We start from the raw sequence: 20,955 nt of genomic DNA on the forward strand, positions 1-20,955 counted from the left end.
AACTCACAACCCTGAGACCAAGAGTCACGTGCTCTACTGACTAAGCCAGTCAGGTGCCCCAGTTCAGCTGGTTTTCATGCATTGATTTTGTAACCCACTAAAGTACTCAACTCATTATTTCTAATTATCTATCTGTGAATTCTTTTGGATTCTCTAAGTACATAATGTTATCTGTGAATAAAAAGTTTAATTTTTTCCTTTCCAATCCTCTTGCTTCACTCCACTGGTTAAGGGTCTCTTACTGTGATGCTAAGTGGTGACAGGTGTCATCTTTACCTGCCTCCTAACCTAAATAAAGAATATTTTACATTTTATCATAAAATATGAGGCTTTCTGGGGAGCCTGCAACTCTTGGTCTCGGGGTTGTGAGTTTGAGCCCCACACACTGGTGTAGATTACTTAATAAAATAAAAGATGCTCTCTATAGTTCCTACTTCTATATATTCCTTGTAAATATTTAAGACCTGCTGATTGCAGCCTTGTGAGAAACTCCAAGTCAGACGACCCAGCTAAACCACATCCAGGCTACTGCTTCACACGAACTGAGAGAAAACGTTTGTTGTTTTAAACTAAACTTGGAGAGTTACACGGCAGTAGGTAATGGGCGCATAGACCTCCCCTCCCACCTAAGGAGACTGCAGCATCATGTGGCAGAAGGGGCGTGGGTTTTAGAACCCAATACAATGGTTTTGAAGTCATCGTACCCTTTACATATGCTGATCCTATTACCTAGAAAACATCAGAACAGATTGTGTAGCAATGGGTGGAATATTTGACATGGGAAATCTTAGAAATTCAGGATATCTGGTTGCTGAACCATTGTACCAGCAACCCTTCATTTTTTTTTTTTTTAAGATTTTATGTACTTGTGAGTAAGAGAGAACAGGAATGAGGTGGGCAGAGGTACAGAGGGAGAAGCAGACTCCCCATTAAGGGGAGGACTCGACCCCAGGACCCTCAGGTCATGACCTGAGCTGAAGGCAGGCACTTAACCGACTGAGTCACCCAGGTGCCCCTTCCCCTTCATTTTTTTTTTTTTTTTTTTTTGGCAGGCACTAAAAACTACCTGTGTTGAACATCTGGATTCTCTCTCTCCCAGTGGTTGGGCCACTGCGGTGCATTATGGGGGTTGTACCTTATGAGTTCGACCTCTCACGTCACCGGCAGTTGAGTTAGCTGTGGAGAAATTATTTCCCATCGAGCCCACAGGCCTCACTTCAAGCCTTTAAAATCTTTGTGGCTGCTGTTAAAAGCAACTGCTAAGAGGTGATATCATCTCCCACTGCCTATGCCCTGCAACGGATGCCAGCTGCTCTGTGGAACGGGGCCCCTAAGATTAGAGGCAGCCCGGTGAAGCAGGATTTGGATTTGGAAGATGGGGCTGGAACTCCACCTCCTCTCCCTCTTAGCTGACAAGTGGTTTTCTCTGGGCCTGTTTTGTTCACTTGTAAGATGGAAGTAAGAATATTTATCTCCTTGGGGTCCTTTTGCAGATTATACTGGAGCATTTGGGAAAGCAATTTGGCTATTAATAGATATTCAATATTTTTTTTTTTTTAAAAACACCTTTCATGTGCCAAAGCTGGACACTGATACAGCTTGCTGCTCCCAGCGTGGGTCATGTAGGGCCCAGAGCACGGGCATTGCCTGCACGTTGGTGAGACATCAAGACTCTGGCCACACCCTGGACCAATCAAGTCAGAATCTGCATTTCCGTAATATCCCCAGTGATTCATAAACTTGGAGAGGAATCCAAAGTTGTGCATTTCCAGGAAGCTCCACACAAGTAGCCACAAGTCAGATGAGAAGAAGGAGGAGGGATACAGATGGTCTAGTGACAAAGACAGGTTTGCTAGGGTTTGGGCCTCTCCCTGTTTACTGTATCCAAGGAAGAACGGCTCGCTGTTGGCGTGAAACTCAACTCCCACAAAGACTTGCTCTAGCACAGAAAAGCCAAACCACTAATCTGAATAAATAAGCATCAATTTTATTGAATCATGAATAATTTAAGACTGGTACAATCATCAGCTTTATTCTCTATGACGTGGGGCATGATCTCCAGTAGATCGATGGCAGATCCAAAAACCTCATGACAAATGAAAATTAAATAGGGAGGACGGGAGGGAAGGAGGAAGGAAACATACCGTACACAAAATACTCAATTCCTAGTTTTCTCTTTAAAAATGGCTAGAAAAAATTCATCAAAATGCAGCACTTTAATCGATTATTTACAATTTCTATGTTACAGTGAAAAAATGTACATCTTATAGGACATATTTCATAAACTGCTCCACTGGAAACAACTAGATTAAAACAGCAAACCTTCCATTTAATATCCACAAAGTTGGATTGTTTTTTTTTTTTCCTTTTGAAGTAGATTTACCACCATCAGATCTGAGTACACGGAATTCCGAAGTTGAAGCATCAACAGTAAAATAAAAAATGTCCCCAAGACACAACAAAGGTCTAGGCAAGTCTCGTTCCTTGTCCCACCCCTACCCCACCCCCAAACTTAAATTAAAAGATATTCCCATCTCATTTATGGCCTGTATAATTCTTGGCAGTTTGGGAAGAAGACTTTTGGCTTCCACTGGTAACTCAACGTAAGTGTTGCATAGAATTTCATATATTTTCAGAAAGTAGCCTAACTGTAGAAAAAGGCAAAATGGAAGCATTTCGGAACAGAGCCCTAAATGAGCACAAAGTCACTTTGTCAAAGGTGAGCGACACTAACGTAAAATATGACCGAAAGAAGAAATGTGCGTATCAGACAACCCTGCTTCCCGAAACTTGAGGAAGGACACGGAGTTGTGAATCACACGAGGGCTACGCGACTTCAAATCAACTGGTCACTAGTCAGGCAGCAGCAGAGACAAGAGGTCTCGGTTCTGAGCCTGGACCTGGTGGGAGGGAAGTCTGTAGGATAGGAGAGGGGAGGAGACAGAGAAGGTGTCCTAAAAACAAAAACAACAAAACAAAACAAAAAAAGGGTTTCAAATGATATTGGCAGGTGTCTACTCACAAGGTGACTGGGAAAACTGCCCCCAAGGAGAGGTCTATTTTACCTCCTCCCAAATTCACAGTATGAGCGTGTAAGGTCATCGCTGGGAAACAGATTGAGAAGGACCACTCTGTAGGTTTACCAGAAGGCTCAGGCTGTGGCCCGTGGTCACAGGCTAAATCCATGGTTGAAAATTTTTTTATGGAAAAAACAAAACAAAACAGGACAAGACACACTCACACACCCAGATGGCTAATGAAGGCTGCACGCGATAGCGTCTGAGTTTACGGAGATTAAATGAGCAAGGACAGCACGGAGAGGTCGTCCGTTCACCAGCTAGTGGGGTGCATCCTCCTTTTTCCTTTGAGGAGGAAGAAAATGGGTGTCATCCAACGTCATGCGAGCCGTTTCAGGTCAAGTTCTCGTGGTGAGAAAAATGAGACAAAGTGTACAGAGATGGACCTTCAGGAATAGAAATGTGGAAGTTGGAATAATAAAAAACCCTGATCGTGAACAGAGACACCCCCACTGGGGTCCAGTAGATTCTCCCTGTAAAGCAGAAACAAACCAACTTACAGATTTACCACTACTCTCTGTAAAGAAACTACCAGTATGTTGAAGACACGTGCTAGCAGGGTATGTATCAGCAAGGTCATGCGGACTTGTAGGAACTTTTGCCTTTTTCTGCGTCTGACAGATCGCTGTCCAGTCAGAGTGTTAGCTGGAGACCGATAAGAACCTAAAAAAAAAAATTCATCTTTTTTTTTTTTTTCCTTTTTCTTTTACCCATGGTCACGCATCCACACAAATGAGTCTTTCGGATGAGAAAAGTCACCGCAACTTGAGTTCGCCTAACGAGTAGATGACTTTTTTTTAGCCCTGTTTGCTCTGATGGGGAAAACAAAACAAGAAAACAAAACAAAACAAAACAAAACAAAAAAAAAATCATGGACCCCAGGCAGGCACAACACTCGTAAATGAACACGGTTAGTACAAAACCAGTAAGGCATCGCTTTGGGAAGGTCAGCACCGAAGAGGTCAGGCAAGACTCGTCCGGACGGAGGCCGGGGCTTCTGGAAGGGAGCGGCCTCCGGCCCCTCGTGGAGTTGCGTCACGTTGGTTCTGAGGAAAAGTGCAAGTCTTGTGCGAGGGGACCTCAGCACCCCACCTGAGGTTGGGGCTCGCACGCCTGAGGTGTCGATGTGCGTTCTGAAGCCTCGAGGACGAGAAGGCAAGGCCAGGTCCCGGCTCACCCGCGCGTGCAGGGTGGGGTCCTGGTCCACAAGAGGGGCCACGGCCACCCCCGGCCCCAGCAGGCCGCGGCGAGGGGCACAGCCGTGAGCGTGGACGCCCGGACAACCAGGACTCGGCAGGACCAAACCGAGACTCAACTCCTGCGGTTCTTTCTTTCACCAAAGGACTGATTCTGACCAAAGGTGGGGTGGGAGGCAGGGGGGTGGAGGGGGGGGCGGTCTTCCAAATCAAAGAGTCAGGAAAGGGAGAAACTCCCCCTCATCTGCAAGGGGGTAAACCAGTTCTCCGAACAGACCAGCTCCCGCTGTCCGCGGTGCTTGGGGGAGAAACACCTGCTCGGCCGCTCGCGCACCCCACTCACGCTCAGCTCAGCAACCGGCTGGAGGCCCACGGCCCCGAAAGGTGCGGCCGAGCTGGAACAGGTGAGGACACCTCTCGGGCAAGGAGAGCACCATTTAGAAGGCAAACCCGACCGGCGAGCGTGCTGGGTGTTGCCCTAAGGGTCGCCCCGCGCGCGGGCAGCTCTGGGGTCTGGCGGGGGTGACCAAGCGGCGCCCCAAGTTAGCACCAGCTCGCCCGGGGGGCCGGCTGGGTGGCAGAGGGGGCGTGGGGGGCGCTGGCGGCGAGACCGGCCTGGAGGGTCGGTGCCGAGGGGCGGCTGGGAGGCCCGCCGGTGGGCTTGGTGGGCTCCGGCCTCCTCCGCTCCGGGAGGCTCACGGCAGGATGCGCTTTGCTTTCAGGGCTTCACGTGGCTTCTTGGGGTGGTTTTGTTTTTTGTCTGCTTGTTTGTGTTCTTTGTCCCCTTTTCATCTCAACGGTGATGATGCTTCCCCGAGAAGTGTTCTTCAGTGTCTTAGGGAGGTCACAGCAACAAGGCAAACGATAAGGGAAATGAACAGAAGGTAGTGCAGGTTCTCACTGTGGAAGGAAGTGGGGCCGAGGCGGCGGCCTGGGAGGCCCGCACCCAGGTCGAGGCTGGCGGGTGAGGGGTTCCGGGGAGCCCTGCGGCTCTCGTCGAGCTGCGGCCGGGGGCTGGCTCAGGAGGGCATCGTTGGGATGGGGCAGGGCACGCAGGTGGAGCAGGGCCAGGGGTGGGGGGAGGCGGGCCGGCGCCACGGCTGGCCCCTGTCACAGAGTAGACTCCAGGGACGAGTCCAGGATGTCGTCATGATGGCTGTTGCTGTTGGAGTCGCTGTCATAGCTCTGGGGGCTGGAGTAGTTGGCGGCCTCCTGCAGCCTCATCAGCATGTTCATCTGGGGACAGGGAGAGAGGGGGAGAGGGAGAGCGTGAGCGGCCTCCAGGCTGCCAGCCCTCCACCTTGGGCCTTCTCCAAGCTCGCGCTCCATCCTCCGGACTCCCCCTGGGTTGCAGCCCACAACGGAGGCCGTGGACACAACACCCGTGGCCTCTGGGCCCGGCTTCCAGGGTCCAAATCCTGCCTCTGCCATGTATGAGCCGTCTAACCTTGGGGAAGTTACTTTTTCTTTTTTCTTTTAATATTGTCTTTATTTATTCATGAGAGACACAGCGAGAGAAGCGGAGACACAGGCAGAGGGAGAAGCAGGCTCCCCACGGAGGAGCCTGATGCAGGACTCGATCCCAGGATCCGGGGATCAGGCCCTGAGCTGAAGGCAGACACTCAACCACTGAGCCACCCAGGCGTCCCCAAATGCCCTCCTTGGGTAAGTTACTTAATCTTTTTGTGCCTTAGCTTCTTTGTTGGCCACGTGTGAATAATTGTACGTGTCCTACGACGTGGTGGGGGTGGACTGAATTAACATACGCAGAGCACAGAACACAAAATAGGAAGTCTTCTGTGAATACAATATTTATTTTTTATTTGGAAACAACACACTCTACCCAAGTGCGGCCCTCAAATGGGGTAAAGATGCCCCGAGCGTCCCTGCTGCTGGAACAGGTGCATTTAGCGCGGCTGCCATGGAGGCACATGGCTCCCCCTTTGGGGTACACCCAACCCGTGGGTACTTCTGGCTCTGGCCAGAGGGCGGCCTGGAGCCGGCAAGGCAGGGCCACCACGGGGGAGGCAAAGGACGGCACCAGTCACAAGCAGAGCCTCCAGGCACACAGAGGCCTAGATTTCAAGGAGGGAAACTCCGGGCCAATGACCTACGATCTCTGAGCCCCCAGACCCTCATCTGCAGAGCACCTGGATCTCCCAGGGCTGAAGTAGGGAATGAAATGACAGGATGCGCCTCAGAGCCTCAGCATAGGGCCTGGCGTGTCGCGTAGTAAGTGCTCAATAAATGAGATCTGCTGTTGTCCTCACCGTTGGACTTAAAGAGTTTAAAGAGTGTTCTTAAACCTTCCCTGTCTACAGTCTGTTGGTTATTTGCAAGTGAAAGGGGGGAACGAGGAACTAATTTTATTTGCAACGGTAAATTGTGTATTTTATGTGGCAAGGAAGCTAGAAAGTAGAGTCTCTCTGAGCGAAGGCCATGGAATCCAGCTGCTTCCTAGCCAGCTGCCCCTCAGATGCCGTGCGGTCTCCTGGGTGAGCCAAGGCACAGAACCACCATCGGGGGTGCCTACCTGCACCGCCACGACCGGGGGAGAGGTGGAGCCGGAGTACAGCGGGCGATCCTTTGCGGCTGCGATCGTTCACTCATCAAACGGCCCCAGTGTCCTTACGTACGTGTTCTCGAACAAGAACGAGTCAGTCCTATTTTCCTGGAGGCCTCAGTCTCATGAGCGAGAGAGAGGCCAGTAACCAAGAGAGCTATTCTAACAGAGGGACTTCTGGCCCTGGGCAGGGACAAACCCCAAGTATCTATTTGATAAGTGGCACAGCTCGCTTCTGGGGACCTGGGGTTGGAGGGCGAATTCTGTGTGACTATCTCAAGAGCTTCAGGTTTTACCTAAACGCCCTTAAGTTGGGTCAGTGACACAAATACTCCTGAGTAAGAAAAGAAGGCCTGGGATGAGGGAGTCCTTCTTCCCTCTAGGTATCTCCTAAATTTTATTTCTATGTAAGGAAAGAGCTCTTGAGCTTGCGGCCATAAGAATGTCTCCAGGACTCTGGTTTTAGCCATAATTAATGTTAGACATGGGCTTTTTAAAGTCTGATCCTTTTTATCTGCAAAACCATTGCCGTAAATACTATGCATTAGGTTGTGCGTAGTAACACATAACAACTCCCGTTTGAAATATAGTCCCTGTTTGGGACGCCTGGGTGGCTGGCTCAGTGGTTGGGTGCCTGCCTTCAGCCCGGGGCGTGATCTTGGAGACCCGAGATCGAGTCCCACGTCGGGTTCCCTGCATGGAGCCTGCTTCTCCCTCTGCCTGTGTCTCTGCACCTCCCTCCCCACCTCTCTCTCTCATGAATAAATAAATAAAATCTTTTTTAAAAATGTAAGATACTTGGGCAGCCAGGTGGCTCAGCAGTTAAGTGCTTGCCTTTGGCCCAGGGCATGATCCTGGAGTCCCAGGATTGAGCCCTGCATTGGGCTCCCTGCATGGAGCCTGCTTCTCCCACTGCCTGTGTCTCTGCTTCTCTCTGTGTATGTCTCTCATGAATGAATAAATAAAATCTTTAAAAATAAATTAAGTTAAACATTGTTCCTGTTTAAAAAAAGAAATCTCCACAGGACCACAGCTCCTGCCTGCCACTCAGGAGGATGGCAGACAAGCCAAAGCAGTGATGATGATGATGATGATGACTATTATTATCTAGCAAATCAATTAGTCATTAAGGACAGAACAAGTCAGCTCTCTTTGCATCCTGCTGCATCCCTTATGAATACGTTCTTTCATCAAGTAATGCCAAGTTAACATTTTCTGCTGTGTTTTTCCTCTTGCCTTGGCTGCCAAGGGAGCTCAAGGGTAACGTGAAGGCATGATAATGGTCACTTATGTAAGGGAGGCTCTGGGAGTTGTGCTTCCACCTTCTTTAATAGAGCTTTTGATTTATTAGGCTTAATTTTGCAGTATGACCGTGTGTGGGTCTCAGGCAGGTGGAGAAGGCCGTAATGACGGTGTCACCGTCCCTAGTCCAGATTCTCCTCAGAGGGCCTCTACCTGCTTTCACCGCCACGGTGGGGTAAACAGCAAGCTCAGGCAGTGTGCAAGGCTTTACTCCCGTCAAGGACCTGGGGACCCGTACTCAGGCTTCCCTGTCCTCGAACCTCTCCTGGCCTGTGCCCCCCGTCAGCTGGCTTGGGCTTCTGCTCCGCAGCCATCGCAGCCTCTGCTTTTACCAGTGGGAGAGATCAGTGGGGCAGGACAGTGCCTGACAGGGGTGGCACTCAAAGCAGACGGGACGTTTAGGTCGGGGAAAAACCCGCATCTGTGACCTTTCACCTTATACCAGAACAAGCTTCAGAGGGTCAGAGGCTGGAGCAAAAAACCGACACCATGGACGATACTACTGGCCGAAATGTGACTACCCTGGGGATGGGCCCCGCCTTCCAAAGCATGACCCTGGCTCAGTCCCATCTGTACTCCCAGCATGCCTTGTGTCATGACCAATATATAGTAAGTGCTCAGTGAATGCTGAGCTGCCCTGGGGGCTGAGGACTCACCAGCGGGTCCCCTTCAGCATCGCTGGGTGGCATCTGCTTGCTTGCAGACCCTTCCCGAGGCATGGAGTAGCCGTCGAAGCCGACATCCTCAGGCCGGAGCTGCAGCAGGGGAGGCCACTCGTGCTGCTGTGGGCTGGCGGCCCAGGGGTAGGTGTCCATCACCCACTTGGCGGGATCCTCCCAGGGGGCCCGCCTTCCATAGAGCTGAAAACAGGCAAAGAAGGAATAGTCAGAGAAGTGGCCCGACACCTCTTCCGCAGCCCCGGCTTTGCAGCTTTCTGAGGAACTCCACAAGCCCAGCATCACGCCTTCTGTGACGGGAGGAAATCCACTCCCAGAATTCCAAGGAAGGAAGTCACCCAAGCTACACACCGCTTGGCGTGCTAAGACTGAAGCCGACACGCCCGAGGGGTCACAGGTGCTGGCTTGGAGTGAGGCTGACCTGGGCCCGCATCTTAGCCCTGCCACTGCCCCGCCGTGTCACTCTCAACTCTCAGCGTTGCTGACCCAACCCGAAAAGTGGCCTCCACGGGGCGGGGCGGGGGGACCCCGTGTGATTTGAGGCGGTTGCCAACTCCTGTGGTGTAAATACTCCTACTATGGCCAAACTACCCGTGTGGAATTGCTGGACTTGGAGCTGGAAGGGGGTGCTGACTGCGAAGACGACCTCCCACACAGGCGGAGCGCTGGGCATCCACACCGCAGCGGTTACCAGCGGCCCCGGTGCGACGAGAGCCCATTTCTGGAAGCAGCTCGGACTCTCAGGGCCCCTCCAGCAGCTCTGGGCACTTTGAAAGCAGCGCACTGTTCAGAGGGTATGCGCGGGTGTCGGAATTTTAAGTCTCTCCCTCTCTCTAGTACTATCCTTCAAAACTGGCCATGACAACTAACAGAAAACTACTTTATCACTTAATTTAAGGCCTTTTCTTAAGCCTTAAATATTTAATGACGAAATTATTCCAGTGACTTTTACTATCAATGCCAGGAAACCTGTACCCTCTTTCGGGGACAGAAACCCCGGCTGCAGCACCTCCCCAGGCGGGGCTCTGTGGGAGACAGCCAGGCGTGTCTTCGTCCTCTCCCTCTCCGAATGCCACCACTGCACCCACATCTTAGAGCTGACGGGGTGTCTGCAGGGCTTTACAAATATCACGTCTACCTACCAGCTGACTCCAAGGGGAAGTACTACTACCCGAGTCCCCCAGGTGAGGGGACAGGCCCAGGGAGGAAAGGCTGCAGAACGGGAATCCGAGTCTGTCCCGCTCCTCGCGCCACTGAGTCTGAGACGTGGGAGGTGTGCTGGCTGTGGCTCTGGGAGGCACCCCCTCTACAGGGCGCCGCGGGGTATAAAGAGCAAAGACTCCCAGACCACAATGTCGGCTCCTTCTGCCCTCCCACGACTCCTACAGGTGAGAGACGAGAGGGGACTTGCTGAGAGAACACAGCTGAGCTCTGACTGTCCGGACAAACCACATCTATCCAGGTCAGAGGCTGCCCCAGCTGGAAGGAACTGGGGTCACCTGGCCTCACCTACCAGGTGGGGTTGTCAGGGCCTAAGCAGAAGCGCCAGGCATGAAAGGTTATGGAGAAGAGCTGGATTCAAACCCAGGACCTCAGCTTCCTTCTCTGGGCCTTTCTTTCCCGCTCCACCCCTCCTGACCGAGTCCACTTGGTATCTGCAAGAGCCTCACGACTCCGCCAAAACCAGAGCCGGGAGATGCAGACCAGGCTGTCCACCAGGTAAGGATGTGTCAACGTGGCTGACTCACGATCGCCCACGGCACCTCTGACCTTTATGTATGATTTGTCGGGGAAGCCTCCCACCCTGGCGGCCTGGCACACGGGCTTACCCACCGCTCCCCCATTAGCGACCGGCTCCTGCTGCACTCAAGACGCACGCAGCCTATGACCTCACTGCTTTCTCAGACACTTGCACCCCTCCCGTCTAGCACCCCGGCCCTGTCTGCCACTAAATCTTCCTTATCCTGGGGCAGTGGTGAGCTTCAGGCCTGAGAATTCAGTCTGGTGTTCTAAAGGCAATTCACAGTCTGGGCGAGAATGGATGACGTGAAGGTGTGCGTGTGTGCACATGTGGCTGTGCCAGGAGGGAGAGGACACACAAGCACTAGGGGGAGATTCAGAACGGAGGAAGGCTGTCCTCGATTAGAAATATTTTTGCAGTTTTAGAAGTTTCTCTCTCCAAAGGGAGGATTGGGCCACTTTTCCCAGGCCAGATCTCACGTGTGAGGCTGAACCAGGGTCTGACTTCTGGAGCCAGTCTGGAGGAGGAGAGGCTCAGGGCTGCAGAGCAAGAGGCTGAGACGTGGAGCTCGTCAAGTCCTTAGACATAATATGGCCCATCATATTTTTAAATACTGTCTCTTCCCCTGACCCTACCACTGAGTAGCCGGAGGACCTTCGGGGCTCCGCAGAAGCCAGCCGGAGAAAAAACTCTTCTAGTCTAAGCTTTTCAGATCACAGGGAACCTGAGGCCTGTAGACAGGAGACCTGCCCAGGGTCTCAGGTCGGGTCATCTGATTCATGGCCCAATGCTCTCTCCTTCCAGCAGGGGAACACAGGTCTCTGGAGTTGCTCCAGACTTTAGACACTTTAGACTAAATGTTTATAGTGATAGCTCCAAGGGGGAGCAGGACTGGAAACTGAGTCATAAGACAAATGTACGTCAGGCACACGTGAACATCATCTGCAAGAACAGAAAATATTTTTACAAGCCTCCACACTTGCCACTCGACATGTTCGAGACTGGGTGATGAATGGCTGGGTAAGTACCGTGGCAAGCAGAGGAATGATCATAAAAGCTCCCCCGCCCCATCGCGGAGCCCTGAGGCAGCTCTGCGGAGCACCGGAGACAGCTGGACAGAGACAGACAGATGGGACATTCACTTTCCCTTAGGCAGGGAGGGGCCTGGCATGCCCACTGACTCAGGGCTCAGACAATGAGAACTAAAACCTGGGCCTCTGTGAGCCTTCTGACTCCACAGAATGTACGGAGCTGCCAGGGGCACATGCCTACCGGCCCTGAGCCACAGTGCGTGGTCCTCATGGGCCCTGCATGCACATGTCAGGAGTCAAGGACCCTGCACATAATGAGCATGGACTCAGAGTAACCCAGGAGCAGTGGGGAATCAGACATTTTTTTTTTTTTTTTTTTAAAAGAGGAATCCTTTTGTTAAATGAAATCTGATGTGGAGAACCACTCTACAGAATACAATACTTTGTTCCCTGAGCTACCTGAGGCTTCTGGGAGTGATGGGGTTCCTCGGGGCAGCCTGAAAATCACAGAAGTAATGGAGTAGTCACCAGACCTGGCTCCAACGATGGCTCATCACACCCCACTGAGTGAACTTGGATAATCACCGAAAACTCTCATGAGCCTGGTCTTCTCATCTATGAGCCACTGAGTACTCACTGGGCCGTTAGAACTAAATGAGATCAAGCACATCGCAGCGTCCAGCAAGTAGCAGGCCCTCGGTAAGTGCCAGCAGACGTTCCTTCAAAGCCAGCGGCCTGAAGAACTCACCAGGTTTCCTCAGGAATCAGTAGATTCTGGGGTTTTCCTGGGCTTCTCGGGATCGTGAGGTCACAGGTTAGGGCAAGGTGGCTCACCTTTGAGCAACGTGGTACAGCGCTAACTCTGGCTGCCTCCCCTGCTTGATCCCACACTCTTGAAAGATGGTCTTTCAAAGGACCTCACAGCAAAGGGAAGCAATGACTTCTTGCCTCACGTTGAACTGGTAAGTCCCATGAGATGTGGCAGGTCTCTGTTCCCTGCCCCCGATGGCCTGTTCTAGAGCCATCCCCAAATCCTGTCAACCTGTTGCCTCCTCGCTCTTGGTGGGAAAGAGGCCCAATGCTCCTTTGCCGTGAACTCCAGGAAGGGCAGCTTAGACTCCACCTTTATAGCCGTGCCCCGAAGGCCGCCTTTGAAATTCAGGCCCAAAGGAGCAGGGTCTTGGCGCGTCCATCCTTGGTGAGGACCAACAAGGGGCCAGTTGATGCGTAGTTCAAGGCTGGAGCACAGTCCGTCTCCACTCCCGGCTTGTGCCTCACTGTGCATGGGAGGCCCTTGCGCAACAGAGCCCACGGCTTCTTCCAGGCACACCCTGAGGTCACTCCCTATCCCTCATCACAAGATAAATTCGGAGCAAAGCAGCAGCAGATGAACAAATGAAAGGTAAGGCAGAAATAAGAGGAAATGGAGGAAATGGTGCGCTTCCACCCCTAATTCCCTCTAATTGCGAGCCGTGTGGGGGTCTCCCGGGGAAGCCGGGCACACCGCAGCCCCTGGAAGTCAGTAATAGAGAGGAGAGGGGCTTCTGAAATGAAACAGACTTCCAGAATCCAGCATGTGGGAGATGCTTTCAGTGGCCTAAGAAGAGGAGTGACTGCATGGCTGCTGAGGTTTGTGGCCTCACAGATCATCTGACTAAAGACTAACTTGGGGTCTGTCGACCCAGGTCCCTGAATTTACCCACCCAGGGAGGTTCAAAGATCTGAAACCCCTCAGACCTCTCTTCATGAAAGCCACATGACGCAGGAGAAATGCTGCCATCAGTGAATGAGCTTCACACACGGCTAACCGAGGACTTGGGGCTGACCAAGTGACCGCCTAATTTCTTGTTACGTCGCCTTCACTACGCACTTCTACATCTACACAGTGGCCTGCATTTGCAGGACCCGTGTTCCCATTCAATGAAACAGCAGTCACAGAAAGCAGAGTACATTCTTTGCCCAGGTCTTCACGTCCCGAGCGCCTCTGAAACCATCGGCGCGGCTGCCTGTCACGTAGCAGTTGCATATTCGCCAGGCTTGGCCGGACGTACACAAATGACGAACAGAGACTGCAGCCATTCCCGGGCTCCACCCTACACGCACGTAGGCGTGCCCCCTCCTGTGTCCCGCACCGGCCCACGGCAGCCTCTTGTCTCTCCAACTGCCCAGGAGCCCCTGGGAACCGGGCTGCTTCCTGGATTCTTCAGCTGCGCCCGTCGCCTGCTCCAGCTGCCTGAAGGCTCCACAGCGACACTGTCGCAAGCTCCAATTTAGTGCTAAGCCTCTGGCATTCAACGCTGGGCTGAATGAGAAGTGAAGGATGCTGCCCTTCCAGCTGCAGGGCAGGGACATGCAGCCTCGTGGGCCCCAGGGGCATATGGGTGGGGGAGAGGTGGGGTGGGCACGGGTGTCCTGGTGGCAAGTGCTGAGTGCAATGGGGCTGAGGCCTCAGAACCTGGAATCCAAGCTAGAGGCCCGGACTCAAATCCCAGATTCCTTAAAGTGTCACTTTTATGACCTTGGGCGAGTCACTTACTCTCTTGGAGTCTTAATTTTCCCCTCCTGAAAAATGGAGGAAAAAAAAAAAAAATCTCTGCTCAAGACCCAGGATTGATGCAGGGCTTGAGCTGACCTGCAGACAGGAGAGTATTTTGCAAACTGTACGCTTCCATTTCTTGGGCACTCACTGTGCTGAGCACTGCGTGGCCGGGCCTGCATCTAACCCTCGCAATCACGCCTCGCGGTGGAGACCGCTGGCCTCCTCTCCCAGCAGCGAGGGCGCCGCGCACAGAGAGGCTGAACCGCTTGCCTGCGGTCACACGTAACAGTGGCAGAGCCAGGATTTGCATCTGTCCTACTCTGTGCTAGCCTGATGGCCTCCCCGCGGAGGGGTAGTCACGCCATGTCGGTCAGACGTCTGCAGGAGGAGGTAACGGCAGCTCCTCTGGTCCCCAGGACAGTCCCGGCCCCCCACCCGGCCTCCCAATTTTGAGGAGGCTGCTAGCAAGTGTGCCGCTCACCTGGAGTCCTTCTCTGACGGCTTCCAGGAGATAGGGGATAATGGAGTAGTTCCACAAATCGGTGAACCATACCCTCGAGCCATCCACATCGATGGGGCACGACAGGAAGAGCCGGGGGCCTGGGGACCACAGGGAAAATCAGTCAGAGCCGAAGTTGGGGGTTAAGAGAAGCCATGGTCCGAACAGACCCCGCAGGAGGGACCCCATGATTTTCCAGATGATGGCACAAGTACCAGCTGCCGGGTGGTGGGCACAGGGCAGGACACCTGGAACCCGTCACCCCACCCTCGGATCTCTCTCCCCCAGAAAGTCATCCAAAAGAGAGGAGGGGCTTTATGGAGGAAGGTGTTCACCGCAACAGGATTAACCCTGACTGCTGGCAAGAGAAGCACATTCCGTGTCCGAGAGAAGAGAAACGGTTTACGCAAATGGTGTACAGCCCCATTCGATTATCCTGCAGCCTTTGAGAGGGACTGTGAAAACGGAGCAGCAGCACAGTTGCTCAGGAGACAACGTGAGATAAAAAAGAGCATCCTGGGCAGCCCGGGGGGTGCAGCGGTTTAGTGCTGCCTTTGGCCCAGGGCCTGATCCTGGAGACCCGGGATCGAGTCCCACATCGGGTTCCCTGCATGGAGCCTGCTTCTCCCTCTGCCTGTGTCTCTGCCTCTCTGTGTCTCTCATGAATAAATAAATAAAATCTTCCAAAAAAAAAAAAAAAAGGGCATCTTGTGTGCATGCTATGTTTGCCACCACACAAAGCATATGCTTCTGGACGAGGGCAGAGAACAGAAGCTCAAATTAAAGCTAAGATGGTGGGATGATCGTCGTCTTTCCTTCTCTGAACCCTAAGCTTCAGGAATGTTGATGGCATTTTATTTTTAAAGTGGAGCCAATGTCGCCGGGTGGTTTGCGCTCGGGGGAGCCTCGTGGTGGGGGCTCCTCGCCCAGCCGGCAGTGTTTACATCAGCCCGGGCGGGATGCGGGTCTGTGCTGCTGATGAGCCCCGGTGCACTGGGCAAAGAGGGGGACAGAGACACAGCACCCAGGGTAGACGACCGGCAGTCCGGGGTCTGCCTCGGGCTGTGATCCTCCCTCTGTCCCCTTCTCATCCATGGCGACAGTGCGGCCTCTGGCTGACTTGCACCTGCCAGTGCTGTCCTGGCCAGGGCCCCAAGGACACTCATCTGAGGTGGCCGGAGTGCCAGGAGCAGTGCCTGTCCCCCCACCCCAGCCTCCCACCTACCTATGGTGACGTCTGAGGAGCTGTGAGCCTCCAGGAAGCGGTTGAGGTGATGCCAGACCTTGGGAATCCAGTCGATGATTTTCACCAGCTCCATGTTCCGCACCCGCCCACTGATCTCTGTTTCCATGAGCTTCCGCCTCAGGAACCGGCCTAGGAAGCCCTTCACGGGCTCCGTGTGGTTGGCACAAAGCACCCACCTGCAGGAGAGTCAGCAATGCTTTTCAATGATGAGGACTGACAAAAACGATCCCAGCCTCCCCAAAGCTCAGCTCCTCAGATCCGGAAGGCGTCTATGTTACTAGGACAGGCTTTACTGTGCACCCAACACTGCTCTGAAGGCTGCACACACAGCGGCCCTGTGATGGAGCTGTGACCGCCATCCCCCTTTCACAGACGGAGATGCTGAGGCACAGACAGGTTGCACCACTTATCCAGGACCAAAGGGCTACTTAATAGAAGGGCTAAGATCAGAACCAAGATGGTGCAGCTCCAGAGTCGGAGCTCTAACCACTGAGCCTGCTGCCTCTCGTGCTGGAAGTCAGGCCCTGGGCTGGCCTCTGGAGCTGCAACAAAGACTAAGACACAGTCCGGTTCCCCAGAAGCACACGGTCTAGTGGAGGAAGTAGATAAAGCAAACAGAGGAAGGAAACGTGGCAAAACCGGGCAATCAGAGAAGACTCTCAGAGGAGGGGAGGTCTGAGACCAGAGGGGTTTGGGGTGGGGGCAGAGACCATGCTGTGGCATCTGCACAGGCGCATGGGTATTTGGGGAAACTTCCAGAGAGTCAGCGTGACCAGTGTCATTCAGTGTTCAGACTTGACCCGCCAACCTAAGGAGTCTGATTCCATTTTGGAGGCAATAGGGAGCCACTGAAGGGCCTCAAGCATGAGGGTTTTACGATCAGATTTGAATTCTAGAATGCTCACTCAGCTGCCGCTGGCACAGCAGATGGCCTGGAGGGAGCCAAGTGCGGGCAGGCGCGGGGGTTACCCCAACAGCCTGCTGGGAGCTGTGGCGGTGGGGCGGGAGGAGAAAGCATGACGAGACAGGCCAGCCTGGATGCAGAGGTGGCCATGATCTCAGGCCTGGGGGAGTCGACATTTCTAATGATCACAATTCAGGTCCACTTTCAATAGATTTCCCTGAGAGATGCCTGCAGAGTGGCCAGGGGCCTACCACAGAGCAGCTTCTCAGCCGCATCCAAGGGCCCAGGCAGGAGAGGGGGGTGGTGCGGTCACCTGGGAGTCGGTGCAGGGCGTCCAGCCACGGCAAGGCAAATGGCAACGCGACTTTGTACCACGGAGCTGGACAGTCCTTCCTCATCCCCGCAGGAGGGCAGCCCGGCAGAGAGCTGGGCCACAGACCCAGCTCTGAGGGGACATTCATAAGTGACGGCCTCCACTGCTCTGACCCCCTGGGGCGGAGAGTCAGGGACACCCGGGCTCCAGTCTCAGCTCTCCACTGACCCTCCCACGTGAGTCAATTCTCTCAGCCTGCCTGTCCCCATTTGCAAAATAAATCTAACTGCTTGCGGCTGTCCAGGGAATTAAAGGAGCTGGCTGGGGAAAATGCTCAGCACGCTGCCCATTGCCGGCGCTCGAAAAGCAGTCCCTTACCTGAAGTTGTGATGAAGCTGCAGGTTGGGAGTAGAAGAGGTAGCCTGGTTCATTGTGCCAATTATGTAAGGGCTGTGGGGACACGGAGGACAAGAAGGCTCTGTGAGTCAAAGGCAAGCCAGACAAGGTGCTCACGGAAGCCCACGACACCCGCATGTCCACGCAGATAGCTGTTTGCCTCCCCCGCCCCCCACGCTGACCCCGGGCTGCACGTGCACCGTGCCCGCACCCCCACATCACATGGCTGCCGTCCTCTGGGGGCCATGAGGTCCGGAGCTGCCCTTTACCATTTATGGTCCTTGCAGTTAAGCAGCCCGTTGAAGATCTCGCCCAGGGAGCTGACGTGATGCAGGTTGTCCAGGATGATGACGAGGGGCATGTCCGCAGCATTGTTCTCACTGGTGCACTGGTCAGCAAGGTTGGACAGGTACTGGCGCAATTCCTGTGAACGAATAAAGTGGGTGAATGCACCCCAATAAAGATGTACATGCTCAGAGCCTTCACTTGGCGGGTCCCACAGCTGCGGAGGCCCTGCAGGAGGCCGTGTGGTGAATGTGTGCTGAGTGCCCCTCTGCTATGCAGCATCTATCTGGGGGCTCAGGAGACGTGGGGTGGGCAGGGGGTGAGGAAGGCCTGGGTCCTGCCTCCTGGAATTCACTAGGTAATAGAAAACCTGCCTTGGGCAAGAGCGCGGTGGGGTGCCCAGGCATGGTTTTGTATTCCTGCTCTATCGCTTCTCCAGAACTGTTCTTTCTTTTTGGGGGGAAGATTTTACTGATTTATTTGAGAGAGAGAGCAAGGGTGCACATGTGCTTGCACAAAGTGATAGGGGAGGGGCTGGGGGAGAAGCAGGCTCGATCCCCCTCGATCCTGAGATCATGACCTGAGCTGAAGGCAGATGCTTAACCGACTAAGCCACGCAGGTGCCCCAAGAAGGGTCATTTTTCTTGATTTTGCTTATGATGCGCACCTTCCAGTAAGCTCCCAAGGGCAGGTGCCTCATACGCTTCTGTACTTCCCCTGCACCTTCCTGAGAGCCAGAAGCCGTTGGTGGATCAATACAGCAAAGGACCCCTCCCCACTCACAGGCAAGCACTGCTGATTAGTGCCATCACAGACGGACAACCAACAGTGCAGGGGAGAGGGTCTACATGCAGAGGGGGCTCTGGAAGGTCTGGGTCAAAGGGTAAGCTCCGGGCTGAACTGTGGAGAAGAGGTAGGGGATTGGCTGGAGTTGGATGCAGCCCAGCACGGCTGGGGCGAGGGGTGTGTGTCAGAAGAGAAAGGGAAGGAAGATAGTGCAAAAGGAGAAAGGCTGAAATGGCGAGCGGAGGACCGGCCAGGGACCAGCATGCCTGCCTGCTAGTATGACCGTCACAGCAATAGCGCCCAGGGACTTGGAGCCTCACGTACAGAATTTCCGTAGCCCCACAGTGAGCTTCTTGGGTGGGCCCTGGGATTATCTCCATTTTACCAATGAGGAGGCTTGGGCACATCAAAATCAGGTGCCGGCCTGAGGTTGCACACACCGAGGGGAAGCAGCAGGGCTGGCTCCAGACTCAGGGCTTGCCTCCATGTGTGCCTCCCTTCTAAGTCAAAATGTGGCTTGCTAGCATCGGAAAAAGCCCCACTATTTATGCTACTAGTAATTTCTTCCTTTAGCCTCCTTTCCACAGAGGGCTCCTGGCTTCGGGCCCCTGACAAGCACAGAGCTTCCAGAGCTTTCCTTCCCCTACTCAGGCTCGTGGGGCACGGTTGGTGAGCTGGACTCTGCAGAGGGTGCTGGTCAAGGGGCAGGTGAGAGGGGGCTGAAGTCTAGCCTGGGCTCGACCCCCAGCCACGTGCCTGGGGTCCTCCTCTCACTGGCCCCAGGAGGGGGTGCCTTCCCTTAGCAGAATCCCACAGAGACTCTGGGGACCGGTACTCCGACAACTTCTCTCTATCCTACCCCTCCGTCAAAATCACCCAGCAATCCTGTGAACGGCACAGATTCCCGGCTCACCCGGGAAAAGCGATCATCTGGGAATGAGGTCTAGGAATCTGTCTCTTCGGGCACGCCAGGTGATTCGGAGGGCGGGAGAGTCATCTCCCAATCACCTTTGGCTCACCGGTCCCCTTGCTGGGGGCCAGCCAGAGCGCATGGTCCATCACCTCCCCACGTGTGAACAGTGAACGGGCTGAGAAAGCACTTGAGGATCTCGGCCCGGGACGTAGGACCAAACGTCTCTGCTGGTCCCCGTGAAGCAGGAGTGAATCTCTGTGCTGCCTCTGGAGTCCACCGCTCTGGACCACGTGAGCGGTCCTAGGCACGTGGCCACCTGCCTCGAGCCCAGGTCCCTCTTCTGTGACACGAGGGTAGCAACACCCTCTCCCTTGAGGCTGTCAGGAGGCCGTGCGCTGGTCATGGGCAAGCGGGTCTGTGAGGCGGGCTAGGATCATTAGTGTCATTGCTGTTCCTCAAGAGCATGTTTCATTTGGGAGAAACAACAGCACCAGGTAGGCACATGACAAATTCTTGGTAAACGGATACGGGTGCTTCTGGGGCGATCCTAAGCGTCAGAGCCAGCTCGTAGCGGGCAAGTGAGAAATGAACGAGCTCGCCTTATAGAGGGCACTCGGCGCGGGAAGTTGTGGGCTAGAGCCTTCCCTCCGCCACCCCACCCTGACGTCCTTCACCAGGCTCTCACGACCCCAAGGGAGAGCACGTGGGCAAGGCTGCTCTCCCATTGGGGCGCCGGCGGCATCCTCCGGACGACCCCCTCACCTTGCTGGACTTGTGGTCCACGTTGAAGGTGGCGATGACACCGTCTGTCAGCTCCCGCCCCTCCCGAAGCACCAAGTACTCGGACAGCCGGTTGGCCAGGTAGGTTTTCCCGGTGCCGCTGGGGCCGGAGAGGATGATCCGCCGGTGCTCCACCAGCAGGGAGACATAGCGCTGCAGGATGGGCTTGGGGATCAGAGACTCGAACACCAGGGAGTCCAGGCTGTTCTCCGCGAGCCCTGCATTGGAGAGGGACAGGAAGGGTTTGGAGCCACCTCTGTGCGTGCCACCCGGGACTGCCTGTCTCTTTCCATGGTGGCCACTCCTCTGAGACTGCTGCCCACCCAGGTATATGGGAGGCTGGGCGCTCGGCTCACGGGCACCGTGTGGGCTAGCACCTGGCTAGGCCTCCGAGGCTGACTTGCCCAGACTCAGACTCAACTTCAACACCCAGGCCCTCGGGCGCTGTCTGTTTTCTGCAGAATTCCTAAGACTCTGGGCTCTGCTTGCCTGTCTGAATTCACCAGGCTGCTGGGGTCTGCCCAAACCAGACCTGAGCCTCCCGTGTCTGCCAAGACCCTGGGGTCGCCCTGTCACCCTGTTCTCTCTTGTGCGCCACGGACCACTGCTGCCCACGCTCAGATATGCCATGAAGGTAGCAACACTTTCATCTTTATTTTATTTTTTTATAAGATTTTATTTATTTATTCATGAGACACACAGAGGCA

The 20,955-nt window shown here is 54.1% G+C and overlaps 1 protein-coding gene across 7 annotated transcripts in view; it reads right to left on the reverse strand.

Annotated features, from left to right (window-relative positions):
* Positions 1-1,965: 1,965 nt before the first annotated feature.
* The window catches only part of NAV2 (neuron navigator 2), a 727,084-nt gene continuing 708,094 nt past the window's right edge, over positions 1,966-20,955 (reverse strand). For all 7 annotated transcript variants that reach the window (XM_072793786.1, XM_072793782.1, XM_072793781.1 and 4 more), the window contains 7 exons: positions 20,231-20,466; positions 17,754-17,908; positions 17,467-17,538; positions 15,851-16,047; positions 14,608-14,726; positions 8,795-8,998; positions 1,966-5,509 (listed from right to left, as the gene is read on the reverse strand). In XM_072793786.1, coding sequence (XP_072649887.1) covers positions 5,384-5,509; positions 8,795-8,998; positions 14,608-14,726; positions 15,851-16,047; positions 17,467-17,538; positions 17,754-17,908; positions 20,231-20,466 — 1,109 coding nt within the window. In that variant the 3' untranslated portion in view covers positions 1,966-5,383. The remainder of the gene's footprint in view (positions 5,510-8,794; positions 8,999-14,607; positions 14,727-15,850; positions 16,048-17,466; positions 17,539-17,753; positions 17,909-20,230; positions 20,467-20,955) is intronic.

This window comes from Canis lupus, chromosome 23, assembly GCF_048164855.1.
Source record: "Canis lupus baileyi chromosome 23, mCanLup2.hap1, whole genome shotgun sequence".
Classification (NCBI taxonomy): Eukaryota; Metazoa; Chordata; class Mammalia; order Carnivora; family Canidae; genus Canis; species Canis lupus.